A 13,658-nucleotide genomic window follows, 5' to 3' on the forward strand; every position below is an offset into this window, starting at 1 on the left:
ATGGAGGGATTGGGGGATGGGTTTGAGGGAGGGACGGAGGTGGATACATGGATGGCAGAGGGGTGGGTGAGAGGAGGGATGAGGATGGCTGGGTAGGTGGGTGGCGAGTGGACAGATGGGTGGGTGGGTAGGTGAAAAGATGAGGTTGCTAACAGACAGTGAAAATATAAGCTATATCCTATTTCAAAGTTTTCTCCCTCCTGAGAGGACCAACCCCTTTCAGCTCTTTGCACGTTGAAGGAACGCATCCTTGTCCGCCTTGGGAAGTAGGTGATGCCCCCCCCCGCACCCGGCTGCCGTCCAGCCGCGGGACTCGGACTCTCCTGGTCTTCCTTCCCGCCCATCTGGCCTCACCTCCTCTTTTACACTAACTTGACCACAATCTAGGAAGCTAGATGTGTCAGACGCTGGCACTGCCCTTGTCCTCTCTGCTCCCTGACATGCGCCCTCCCCGCCAGGGGCTCCTCTCCTCCTGCGTATGGGGGCTGGGATGGGGGGGCTCCCTCCCTCCATGTGGCCCGTCCATGCTCACCCCTCCCCCGGAGCCCTGCTTGGCGCCCATGCCCTGCAGTTGGCATCTCCATGCTGCCCTCCCCTCTCCCTGCATCAGCCAAAGTCCTACACCTGTGAGGAGCCCCCCACCCACGTCAGCTGCTGCCAGGCGGGAGGAGTGAAGGTGTCTCCTCGCGTCCAGGGGGCAGAGCCAGGAGCAGTGAGTCAAGGAGGAATATAGGAAGCAGAGTTTGACTAAAAGGGAATATTTTCCCAAAGACTCCAGAAGCGGCACAGCGCTAGGCACTGGGGTGCAGCTGGCAAGGGCAAGGAGGCCCTGCCCAGAGGGAGCGCCCTCCTGGGACCCACAGGGGCTGCTGGTATTGCTTCCCTGCTCCAAGTGTTCTGGGACAGGCTCGCTGAGTCCCAGTCCCACCGCGTGGGCATCAGCTGAACCCCTGCTGGTAGAGGCACCCATGTGAAGAGCAATGGGGCCCGTGCACGTGGTCTCTGAGCTTCGAGCACTGCCAAGAGGCCGGCTCTGTTCGGATTTGGGGAGATGAGCCACACGCGGCCTTTGCTTAGCTTGGCTGAGTAGCCCTTGTTTAAGCAGAATATAGGACTGGTTCCTTCAAGTGGGTCGTGTGAGCTGCTGCCAGATCAGCGAACCAGCCCCTCTTGTCCTGTTGTCAGCGCCCTCCCGCTGCTGCTGCTCCTCCCTCCCAGGTCTGACTCCCGCTCCAGCCCTGCGCCTCCCCTCGCAGCCCTGAGGCTTTTCATCGCGAGCTGTTGGCGTGTCTGCTGATGGCTTCACAGCCACCTTGCCCTCGACTGCATGAGATCTCCCTAAGAGCGGGGACCCCGACCCGGACCCTGCGTCCCCACCCCAGGGCCATGGCGCTAAGTCCGCCCAGAGCACCCAGGAGCCCTGCGCTTTCACTGCCGCCATCGCGCGGACGGCCCGTCTCCGGACGGCCTGCCTGGGGCTCGCGACCCCGCCTCCCGACAGGAGGGCCTGGCTCTGCGGCCTCTGCACCAGCTTCAGAACACGATTCGCCCCAGAATCAGATGCTGGGGCCGGTGAAAAGCACAGAAAACGACCCGGGAGCTCCTCCTTTGTTATAACCGGTGGCCACGAGTAAACTTGGCAATGAAATCTTCCCGAGCCTCCTCCTCCTGGGGAGCGGCTGCTGTGCCTGGCACACAGTTTCACCAGGAAAGGGTAATTTTCAGGTCACTCGGGGCCCGCTGGTTCTCGCTTTACCCCGGCATCGCAGCACTGCCGCCTGGCTCGCTGCACCCTGTTACCCCCCATCTGGGCGCTCCTTGCATCCGTCTGGACCCACTCGTCCCCCAGCACCGCCGTCTCCGAGAGGGGACACCTGCCTTTCCGCGATGGGATCTGTCCTGTGGGAGGTGGTACCTTCGCACTTCGGTGTTTCTGATCCTCTGAGGATCACCCGGCCGCTTCTCTTGTGCACCTCTGGCTGCGGAGAAGACTTGTTGTATCTTGCAGAATGTTTGCCAGCCAGTTTCCTAAAGCATCTAGTAGCTTCCATTAGAATTAAGTGGAGAGAAAATGCAGCACCTGGGGTGCCCTTTGGGTGACATGTGGAGTGAGGATTTCTACCCTGGGGCGAGGATGACGGCGCGGTGGCCCTGGTCCCAACCCCAAGGCCAAGCCCATCAGCACGCAGGGCCTCACCTGCCCCCCACTGTGGAGCGGGTAATGTGAGGCACCGCTGGGGAGCGCCCGGCTCAGGGCTCGGCACCTCGACGCCGCTGTTAACGTCCTAACTGCATTATTCAGCTGACGCTCCGGTGATGGGGAGCTGGGCCTCCTCCAGAAGGGGAAGGGGAAGGGGAAGGGGAAGGGTGCGGCCCAGGGAGAGAGGGACCGGGCGGGGGCCCCGACGGGCTCCTCCGAGGCTCGGCCGGTGCGCGGAGAGCAGGCACCAGCCTTGCAGGACAGGCGTCCTTTCTCAGCCCAGACCCAAGGCTCAAAGCATGGAGAGGTCCGCTTTGGGAGAAGGCTTCCGAGACAGTTTCAAGTGGAAAGTACGGAAGAGCCCATTGTTCCTTCCGGTTTTCGAGACAAAGCGCCTTTTGTGCATCTGCGCTGGGGCTTCGGCGGGCGTTCGGGCTCTGCTTTACTTCATTGTTAATCGTGGGACAGAAGGGAGTCGGTCCCCAAGGCACGACCTGTTTCTCATCTTCGTTATCACACCAGCAGCTGTGACACTTAATTCCCTGAGGGAAGGAAGCAGGATTTCGGTTCATCGATGACGTTTGGCGCAAGGTTTTAGGGCCGCACGCCAGGGCCAGCGCGATGCCCTTTGGTCAGGAGCCTTTGTCTTTAAAGACAGACCTGTTCCGTGGCCAGACGCCTGCTCTTTAGGAAGGGTCACGTCATTTGATATTTAAATGATAACGAAATGTGGGAATTGTCCGTCGCGCATCAGTTTCACAGCGTCCTGCCGCCGCAGCTTCCCAAAGGCCTGACGTCTGCGCCCCTCTCCCGTCTGGGCCTCGCGCTGCGGGTCGACGGGTTGACGGCGTCCCTCCCTCCCGTGGCCGCGTTCGTCACTCACACCCTGGGGCTCGGAGAGCAGAGCCCAGGCGGGGTCAGCACGAGGAGGTTCTGCCTGGATCGGAAGCTTCACGGGACACGGTCCCCCGACACGACCCCCGCGTCCCGTGCCAGCGTCCGCCTGAGCACTTGGCGGGCTGCACGCCTGCCCCCAGCCCGGGGAAAAGCCTCGTGCAGAGCTGGGCCCAGCCACGTCCCGGTCTGTCTTGGAAAGGGTATCACAAACACAGCCTAGAAGGGACCTTGTCGCCCGTCATGTGTGTTTCAAGAGATTTCTAAAGTCGTACGACCGGGGCGAGGGTGCCAGACGTTGTCACGACTGGTCAGCTGGTTGTACTGTAGCCTTTATTTATTTTTATTTTTGTCTTTTTTTTTTTTTTTTTGCTATTTCTTGGGCCACTGCTGCGGCATATGGAGGTTCCCAGGCTAGGGGTCGAATTGGAGCTGTAGCCACCGGCCTACGCCAAAGCCACAGCAACGCAGGATCCGAGCCGCGTCTGCAACCTACACCACAGCTCACGGCAACGCCGGACCGTTAACCCACTGAGCAAGGGCAGGGATCAAACCCGCAACCTCATGGTTCCTAGTCGGATTCGTTAACCACTGCGCCACGACGGGAACTCCTGTAGCCTTTATTTAAAGAGACCAAGCTCCTCACTCAGACAGCTCGTTTTTAAGAGTAACCAGTCCCAGATTCTAGAAAGGCCTGTTTCTCCACAGTGGCTGAATTATTGCGTTGCAGGGGCCTCGGAGTTTTAGATTTTCTCTCCATTGATCGTCCAGCTCCCAGCGCTCCCCTCGTTAGACAGACGGAGGGGCGGGCCCTGTGACGGGCCCTGTGGCTGCCTCGGGAGCGTCACCTGCTAGGGCCACAAGGCGGTGGCTGAGGCAGCGCCCGGAGAGGGGGGCTGGGACCAGGCCAGGGGGGCTGGGACCAGGCTGGGCACGAGGTGGGGGGCACGTCCAGTGTGTGGCTGCCTGTGGACCTCAGGGCTCACCAGACATGGAGACCCTACCTGGGAGAACGGGGCACCCATGCACAGCTGCAGGGAACCAGGCACCAGGTGGAGCACACAGCAGGAAAGGCCGAAGTGGGAGCTCGGCGGGCTGGGCCGTGTGGGGGAGGCGTGCTCGCTGGCCGAGGCCCTGGGAAGAGAGGGGCGCGCTTCTTGCGCCTGCGTTTTGAGCGCGGCCCGAAGCTTCACCGCTGCTGCCACTGCTGCTCCCGGTCACGTCGCCCCAAAGGGGTGGGATTTCAGCTCCCCGCTTGGCTCCAGACCTTCCCTGAGTGACTCCCTGCCTGGCATGGTTGGCTGAGGCTCTTCCTGCCGGAACCCACGCCGACAGGAATTTCTTCGTAACGCGAGGCCACGCTGTGCGCAGAGCTCCCTGGGTCCAGGGGCATTGGTCCTGTTCCCGAAGGGCCTTTAGCTCCCTGGCCTGGACGGGGACCCGCAGACCGCGAGGGGGGCCCTTGTGCCGAGCCAGCTTCCGGACAAGGTTTCTGTTTTATTTTATTTTATTTTTTGCCTTTTTAGGGCCACACGCCCGGCACGTGGAGGTTCCCAGGCTGGGGTCGAATCAGAGCTGTATCCACCGGCCTACGCCGTGGCCGCAGCAACACAGGATCTGAGCCGCGTCTGTGACCTACACGACAGCTCACAGCAACACCAGATCCTTAACCCACTGAGCGAGGCCAGGGATCGAACCCGCGTCCTCATGGATGCTAGTCGGGTTCATTAACTGCTTAGCCACAGCAGGAACTCCCTGGACAAAGTTTTAATCAGTAACACTGCTCAGCGTTTAGATATTTTAGGAGAAACTGATGACCCCCAGCCCCTCACATCACAACTGCCTGCACATCCTGACTCACCAGCCCCCACGGTGGCTCCCAGGGTCGGGAGCACTACATGCCCAGGCGGGGACAGCCAGGCCCACGGCTCCTGGCTGATTCCAGTCCCCCGTGGTGGCTGCTTCCGTGGCTTCGTAGGGCTCCCTTTTCCACGTGGCTGTTCCCAAGGCACCGCGCCCTGGTCTCGGGAAGGAGCCCGCGTCCCGGACACCACATCAAAGGCGCCATCTGTTTCCTCCGGATTGTGGGCTGGGACAGCCCGTCGTGGAAGCCGGCACGAAGGGGAGAGAAGCGAAAGTGCGGGCGGCCCTGCTCAGGCTTGGGTCTGGTCCCGGACACTCTCAGGAGGGGGGCAAACAGGCATCCTCGTGCCGCACCGTGGGCCATCGGGGGGCTCTCAGCATGCGATGCGGCACTTCATCCTCCGGATGCCCCCGTGTTGCACGGCTTAACGGGTGCGAGCTGAACTGCCAGGCAGCTGCCTGTGAGCCCTTGCGACGGGAGGGCTCCCGGCTGTCATGGAGGAGATGCAGCCCCGGGACCGTCCTGCGGCTGCGGGCGCGAGGCGGGCTCAGCCTCTCTGTGCAAAGTGTCGCTCGCCAAGCCAGGCAGCATCTCCGTTTCCTCTCCGAGCTGGACAGCAGGCAAGACTAATAGCCGGAACTTCCCAGTTTATTTCCAGGGAGCCGGGCCTCCCGCCTGCGGTTGTCCTCTGGAACATAAGGCTTCCTGAGCTTGGAAGGTGTGTTTGGCTCGCAGAGTCCCCGAGGCCGGGGGTGCAAAGCCCCCGCTAAGGAAGGAAACGCCCAGGACTCGTGAATCGATGGGCCAGGCCCTCGCCACACAGGGGCCGTTGTCTGACACACAGCCGGCTTCTCCTGTGCTGAGGCCTGCGAGGGTGCCAGGCGGGCAAGGGCTGCAGCGGCCTCTGTGGTGTGCAGGTGGCAGGAGGTGGATTCCTCTGCCTCCCAAGTGGCCCGTGGGTGCCGGGCGTTACGGGGACTGTGGCCCGGACAGTCCACTCGGGGTCTTCAGAAGCCGTGTTGCCCGCCTAGCGTGCAGCCAGCGCCCGGGGCCCCACCCCACGTGTCTGGAATCTGCCCGGGTCTCAACTCCCAGCGGATCCCTGCTCGTGCCCTCAGATCGGGTGTGGCTGTTGCGTGAGCCTGTCCTGAAGACCCAGAGCCTCTGCTGCCCGTCCTGGTGGGAAGACGACGTGATGGCCAAGAGGGGAGCATCTCCAGGGCCCCCCCAACGGTGGCTCTGCCTGTTGCCCCCACTGCGGCGCTGGCGGCGCCGGGAGGCCTCGAGGGGCCCACCGCCGGGTGAGCCAGGAGGGGGTGGCGCTCTGTGGGGTGTGGGGACAGGCACCTGGTGTCCCTTGGCAGGCAGACACCTCCCTGTATATTTCATTCGCCAAAAACTGCTTGCCGCTCACAGGACGTAAGAAAGGTTGGGATAGAAACGCCGCGCTCTGAGGCTGGCCTGCAGTCTCACGGCGTTGACCTTGTCTCCTGTCCTGAGCGCCCTGCACTCTGCAGGGACAGCGGTGACCGGGGGTGGAGGAAGCAGTGAAGGAAATGCAAGATTTTAGGAAGTGCCTTCACTGGAGCAGGGCCTCCTCGGGGCCTGTCTCTCTTCTGCTCCTTCGGCCTAGGAGCCGCCCTCCTGCGGGGACCTGGAAGCAGGGACCTGCTGATGTGGGGCCACAGCCGGCTCTGACCGCAGCCACGCAGGGGACACGTCAGGGTGCCAGGGTGGACTCTGTTCTCTGGACAGACATCTGTGTGTGCTGCATGCGGGACGTCAGAAATGACAGGTCGGAGCCGGTGGTCAGCACCTGGGAGGATGCGCGTGGCCGGTGCCCGGGGGCGGCTCAGCCGCACGCTGCTGGCTCTGTGACTGTGGTTCTGGGTCAGCTCCTCAGCGCTCAGGACTCCAGGCCCTGCACCAGGTCCACAGGCTGCCGCCCTAACTCAGCACGAGGGGCTGTCACAGGGCTGCGTGTGACCCCGCCTCCTGCCTCTGGCGTCCCCCTCCCAAGCCCGCTGTCCCCCAGTTACCTGACCGGACACGCCCCGGCCTTGGGGGTCTGAGCTCTGGGTGTTAGGGTGGCATCCAGGACCCCTGACCCTGGAAGGACTGAACTATCCTGAGGCCTCTTGGGGGCGGGGGCGAGGCCGGGGCCTGATCCTGCCCCCCACTCCCCAGCAGTGTGTGCAGGGCAGGGCATCTGGGGCTCCAGGGCTGTCCCCTTACTGCCAAATGGGACCCAAAGCATCCTCTTGCTGAGCGGGGGCTGCAGAGACGGGGGTGGGATGGCGTGTGACCAGAGCAGCTTCTCGCGTCCTCACGCGCCTGGCAGACGCCTCGTTCTGTGCTCTGCCCGTTGGTCAGCAGGATCCGGGGTGGATGCTGGGAGTTAAGTTCTTTGTGACCTATGTGGCCTTGGTCAGTGTGGTTCCCTGTACCCCACCTCCTGCTCTGTCCCCCCACCTCCCTGCTCTGTCCCCCCTCCCTGCCCTGTTTCCCCCACCTCCCTGCTCTGTTCCCCCACCTCCTGCTCTGTCCCCCCACCTCCCTGCTCTGTCCCCCCTCCCTGCCCTGTTCCCCCACCTCCTGCTCTGTCCCCCCACCTCCTGCTCTGTCCCCCCACCTCCCTGCTCTGTCTCACCTCCTGCTCTGTCCCCCCACCTCCCTGCTCTGTCCCCGCTCCCTGCTCTGTCCCCGCATTTCCAGGCTAGGTTTTCTCTACCTCACTTTTTCCTGCTCCAGAAGCATCCCTCTGCAGCTTTCCTTCCTGCCCGGGAGTTTGTCCTGGTTCCTTCCTCGCCACCCCACCCCCCCATCATTCCTAGGTCAGGCTGGCCTCTGCGTCCCTGCGGACATACCTCCCACCACTTTCCTTTGGGTGAGCGTGGATGGTTCGGGTCTGTTCCCAGACTTCCCTCAGCAGGTGAGGGCCCAGGGAGAAGCGCGGCTGCGAGGCCGTGGTTTCCTTTGCCCGCCAAGGGGACCTTCCTGCTGCCTCCAGTGTGTGTGGGGGGCCCTGCTTTGGGGCGTTTGGGACTGGGTCTCGGCAGGGCAGGAAGACCAGCCGCAGGACTCAGAACTGAGGGTCTTTGTTGGAACGTGTTTCTGGTTATCAGGGACAGTTTTATACAGAAGTGGAACTGACGTTTAAAAAGCAGGATAAGCGGGAGTTCCCATGGTGGCTCAGTGGTAACGAACCCAACTAGGATCCACGAGGATGTGGTTCCATCCCTGACCTCGCTGGGTTGAGGGTCCAGCATTGCTGTGAGCTGTGGTCTAGGGGGTAGATGTGGTTCGGATCCCGCATTGCTGTGGCTGTGGTGGAGGCCGGCGGCTACAGCGCCAATTGGACCCCTAGCCTGGCAACTTCCCTGTGTTGCGGGTGCTGCCCTAAAAAGACTAAGTAGAGGAGTTCCCGTCGTGGCGCAGTGGTTAGCGAATCCGACTAGGAACCATGAGGTTGTGGGCTCCATCCCTGACCTCGCTCAGTGGGTTAAGGACCCGGCGTTGCCGTGAGCTGTGGTGTAGGTTGCAGATGCGGCTCAGATCCCGCGTTGCTGTGGCTCTGGTGTAGGCCGGCAGCTATAGCTCCAATTAGACCCCTAGCCTGGGAACCTCCATATGCCGAGGGAGCGGCCTTAGAAAAGGCAAAAAGACAAAAAAAAAAAAGACTAAGTAGATATATAAAAAGCAGATAAATAATACACTTGAGACACGCAGGTGAGCGAGCGGATTTGCTGCAAGCGGACACAGAGTTTCCCTTGGCGCTTCCTGGCAGCTGATGAAAAAGAGGGAACTGTTTGAGCACAAGGTCACATGCAGGAAAAAAAAAGGGTATTTCTGGAGGAAAGCAGCCGATCAGCTGTCTGGCCCAGAAGCACCAGGACACAGCGGGTGATGCCTTCGGACTGTTTCTTTTCTTTTGGAAAAGAACATTGAAATCAGCCCTGAGTTTCAGTGAGGCCCTTTCAGAGCCTGAGGCAGCCGCGTGGTTCCAGCGTCTGCTCGGGCTCTGCCACCTGTTCCAGGAGAGCCCAGTGTGAAGACCTGGCCCACTGTTCCTAGCACGCCACCATCCTTGCTTAGCTGGACCTGCTTGGGACACCAGGTCTCAGGGCGCAGGGCTGCCGTTCCCATGGCCCTGGGACCTGTGTCTGTGCCGAGGCTAGAAGTGGGCGGCCAGGGCCTTCTCAGAGCGGCTGAGAGCGAGCCCAGCTTTGGGAAGAGTCGACACCGGCCCTGGGTCCTTTGGGTCTCGCCCATAGCGGGCACCATCTTTTCGGGAGTAACAGAAAGTGGGGGCACCCTTGCCCTCCCTGTGGCTGTTCTGCTTGGCTCTTGGAGCTCGGCCGAGCTGGTGGCGCCCTGGACAGAGAGGTGCCCTTGCGGATAAAGCGCCTTGGGGGGAGAGGGCTGCCTGGCGGCGTCTCGTTCCGGGCTGCGTGGAGCCCTCTGGGTAAGACGCTCCACAGTCTGAGGGTGTCTGGGGATGCTCGTATTTTTATTATTTTAAATTTCAGGAAACTCGATGGAAGTCACTGCTCTGACTGCCCCAAGCTCCCCGATGCCCCCAGACCCGAGGAGGGTATCAGGCGGGGCTCAGGCGTCTGTGGGTTCTGGGCTCCGAGGAGCCCTGGGGCTCTGCCCCGCCCCCGGCCCCCAGGCCCCGTGGTCTGAGCAGCTTGGACTCCAGCACCTCGGGGAGTCTTGCTGGGCATCTGCTGGTTGGGGTCTGCAGACTCTGCCCCGTGACCTCTGAGCCCTGGCCGAGGGGCTCCCCTTGGGCCCCGGAGGGTCTCCAGGTGGGGCCGAGGCTTCACAGCACAGCCTGGAGGGGACGTCTGGAGGGGACGGGAGGGGGAGGGGAACCCAGCCCCCGCGTGCCCCTCGCTCACCCTCCTTGAGCAAACACGGCCTCCGCCTGTTTGTTCCTGGCTCCAGCAGACGGGACGAGGCAGCGGCGTGCTGCTGCTGGCGGTCAGTGCCCTCTGATTAACGTTGCCAGCGCCTCCGGGCGGCCTGGAGCGTGAGCCTCGTCAACCTCCCACCACTCCCCGCCCCCCAGAAAAAGCACAGGAGGCCTCGCCCGCAGAGGGGCCCTGGTGCCTGGACCCAGGGCCGGGCCAGGCCGCCCTGCCCGTGTGTAAACGCGCGGGGTGGGGTGACAGGCGCTGGCCATGGGAGCGTCACTGCCCACGATGCTTCATCCGGGTCCGGGGTGAAGTGAAAGTAAACCCCACGGGCCCAGGCGGGTTTTAGGAGCCAAGTTCAGCGGCTGGGGGCCGATGGCCGCGGGGAGCAGCTCCGTCCTTGGGAGACGGGCAGCTGCCTGGATCTCTGTGGCGGAGATGAAAAGCTACTACATTTACTGCGAGTGGTGCTCCTGGCTGCTGTCTGTCGCCGAGGGTGAGTCCTCCAGGGTCACTGGCGGCGGCGTATTGGGACGGGCAGGTGGCGAGGTGGCCGCTGTGCGGCATGAGCACGGTGCTCCTGGGTGTCCTGGGTTGACCGGGGAGGGCGGCCCCGTGGTCCCGGGTCATCTGCCTCCCCTTAACACTGTGTGAGCCTCTCACCCGCTGTCCCTGCATGGCTGTGTCGGCTCCTCTGACTGAGCCTGGCACAGCCAGCACCGCGCCTGTCAGAGCTGCAGCCCGACACCCTCCAGGGGGCTGGACGGCGGAGGCCCCCAAAGTGCAGAGCGGAGCCATCAGCTCCGTGGCACTGACAATCCCGTGACAGTGGCACAGCCGGTGACTCATTGGAACTTCAGCTGTCTCGTACGTCCAAGGGTGATTCGATGACAAAGCTGCTTTGGGGTCACCCTCCTGGCGGCTGCAAGTCCCGTGGACCCTCCTGGGCTGTCCTGGCAGGACCTGGTCCACCGCCGGCCTTGGGTCTCCTGTCTGTGAGGGGGCAAGGGGCGGGGACGCTGCTGCCCTGGGCTGAGTCCGTCCCCTCTGTGGGGAGCACCCTGGGCCACTGTGACCGGGACTGGTCCCAGCCAGGCCTGTCGCCGCTGGCCCTGGCTCTGAATCTCATGGCACTTAGAGCTTTGCTTTTGTAAGCCTGGCGTCAGGGCGCCCACTTCACAGGCGAGTCGGGCAGTCGTCAGAAGCAGCATCATTTGTCCTGCACAGTCGGGGCGCAGCCAAGGGCAGCCCCTCGGCCCCAAGTGTGAGGTGTGAAGGTCACAGCATGGAGAACGGTTCTCGTACCAAACCGAACTTCTGGTCACCACGGCACCGGGTGAGCCGACCTGGTGTGTGGTTCTGTCCGGACGCCTCCCTGGGCCGCAGCCCTGGTTCCCTGGAGGATGGCCACCGCGGGGGCGGGGACGGGATGGTGGAGGGGCTGCCGTGGGAGGGGCCTGGGCCTGGGGGCGCTGCAGGGTCTCTGCTTGCGTCTCATCCAGGTGGAAACTCCGAGCTGTTCGCATGGAGGGGTGGACGCCGTGGCCGCGGGGCGGGGTGGGCACTGCCCCAGACGCAGCCCAGGTGCCCCTGAGGCTCCTGGCCTGAGGTTCATCCAGGCAGCAGCTCCCGTTTGGATTCTTTTCCCTCTTTTGTTTAATGTCCGCCTCCTCCTCCGGCTCCCTTGGGACTGCTGCTCACGGGACAGCAGCACCCACAGAGCGGGTGTCCTCAGCTAAAAATACTCAACTGGTGACTGAGAACGGAGTCAGAGTGGCCACGGGGAAGCGAAACTCAACCTCTGGGGCCTTGGGGTTGAGCCTGAGTCTCGGAAAGCTCAGCTCTGCCCTGAAACCAGGCGGCCCCGAGGTGGTTGGACGCGGCCCTGCTGGCGGCAGGTGGGCCCAGAGCAGCGGCCGGGGGCTCAGAGCTGCTGCCGAGGCGTGGAGGTGGGCGCAGGTGCGTGGGGAGGGCATGGGCTGGCAGGGCAGGGGCGCCAAGGGGACCTCTGTCAGACGGTCCCACGTCCCCCCGCAGGCGCGGAAGTGGCAGAGGTGGCGGCTCCCAGGAGTCTGTGTCTGGGGGGGCTGCGGGGGTGTGAAGCGAGGCCAGAGCTTCCCAGAAGGTGTGCCTGTGTGTCTGGGGTCCACACCGCGACTCCTGCTGGCGCTGCTGCCGCATCCGTTCGCGGGCTCGGAGGACACCTGGCAGGCCGGGCTGTTTGCTCTGCGGGCGGGGCTGCTCTGCACAGGGTGTGGGGTGTGGGGTGCTTTTCAGATGCTTTACCTGCCACGTCCACCGTTCTTCCTAAGGTGACAAGGGGGCAGAAAAGGTTGTTAGGGACAGGGTGTGGGGTGGGTCTGTGCCCTAAAGGCGCGTGCCTGAAACCTACCAAAGAGCAGGGAGGAAAAGCAGCGGGAGTGTCACCTGTGCCTCAGCGCTGGGGCCTTGACTTAGAGCCTGGCAGGTGTGTCCTGCAGGCTGGCTCTGTGTGTGCCACAGAGCCTTGAGAGGGCCCTGGTGCCAGGCACTTACCCCCACGGAGTGACCCCAGCTGCCCATGCCAGCTTCTCCTGAGCTGGAGGGGCTGTGGGGCAAGTGGGCGCCTCGCTCGGGTCCTGCCACTCACCCGAGCTGGATGTGGGGCAGCAGGAGGCGCCCCTCCCATGAGGTCTCTGCCCCTCCCAGGTCCCAGCCCTCCTCCTGCCCCACAGTGATCCTGCGTCCCCGCGGAGCTCAGGCTGGCCCAAGCCCCCAAGGATGTTTTAGTCAGGTTCTGTGCCCTAAACCGTGTTCAGGAGCTCTTGCTGTGGCTCGGAGGGTTAAGGACCTGATGTTGTCTCTGTGAGGATGTAGGTTCCATCCCTGGTCTTGCTCCGTGGGTTAAGGATCCGGCCTTGCCGTGGCCCTGGCTGTGGTGTGGGCTGAAGCCGCAGCTCCGATCCAACCCCTGGCCTGAGACCTTACAAATGCTGCAGGCGCAGCGTGTAAAATAGAAATAAATAAAACAAAGCATATGTTTCCTTCAGAGTTTAGCAACATAAGCGGAGTTTTCTTTAACCCGCTGTGCCGGGCTGCCGATCGAACCTTTTCCCGGGTTCCCGGTGGCCGAGTAATGACATCCCAGCTGAGGGTCCCCCACCGACACATCCAGCTCCTCCCGCAGTTTCCCCCGTGCCCCCACGCAGACCCTCATACCTACCCCCGGACCCGCGCGTCCGGATCTGGCGCCCGCCCCACGTTCCCCAAGCCCCCGCCCACCAGCCAGTGCCTTTCCACGTCTTGGCACCAGTCAGACGGGCCTCCTGCCTGGAATCTGAGCCGCCACTTCCCGCCCACCACCCCCAGGAAGTTCAGACACGCCCGCCCTGGGCTCAGGCGGTCCCCACCCCACACCCTGGTTCCTCCTCGCCCGGGGCCCTGCCATCCTGTGAGCGTGTGGGTTGTGAGCCCCAGAGGGCACATCTCCTCGTCCCAACAGCTTGGTCAAGAGGACAGACCAGCTCAGGGGTCGGATTTAGAGTCCAGCATCCCGAGAACACTGTCCAGCCCAGAAAAGTGTGTCACTTCTGTACCAGTCCCAAACTCCCCAGCCAGAGCCCCTCTGCCCCCAGGTGTGGGCGGGTGGGGTGCTGCTGCCTTTCCTCTGGGGGCAGAGTGGCCCTCTGAGCCCTGCGCCCCAGGGCGTCCCTGAACCAGGTGTGGCCAGCCCAGCGTCCCCGCCCATCCTGGCTCAGGTGGCTCTCATTTAACCCAAGGCCCAGCTGTGTTTGCTCTCTGC

General features: G+C 63.1%; 1 protein-coding gene across 22 annotated transcripts in view; it reads left to right on the top strand.

Annotated features, from left to right (window-relative positions):
* Nucleotides 1-13,658, top strand: part of MCF2L (MCF.2 cell line derived transforming sequence like) — a 97,971-nt gene that overhangs the window by 26,325 nt on the left and 57,988 nt on the right. For 7 of the 22 annotated variants that reach the window (XR_002336785.1, XR_002336786.1, XM_021065947.1 and 4 more), the window contains exon 1: nt 4,809-6,259. The exons of 11 other annotated variants lie outside the window; for them this stretch is intronic. Coding sequence is in view for 6 of the 11 variants with exons in the window: in XM_021065947.1 (XP_020921606.1) it covers nt 5,758-6,259 (502 nt within the window). In the remaining 5 variants the exon portion in view is untranslated. Of the gene's footprint in view, nt 1-4,808; nt 6,260-9,840; nt 10,374-11,373; nt 11,837-13,658 lie in introns of those variants that run through there. 4 more of the 22 variants (XM_021065956.1, XM_021065960.1, XM_021065961.1 and 1 more) reach the window with 4 other exon arrangements.

Source organism: Sus scrofa, chromosome 11, assembly GCF_000003025.6.
Source record: "Sus scrofa isolate TJ Tabasco breed Duroc chromosome 11, Sscrofa11.1, whole genome shotgun sequence".
Lineage (NCBI taxonomy): Eukaryota > Metazoa > Chordata > Mammalia > Artiodactyla > Suidae > Sus > Sus scrofa.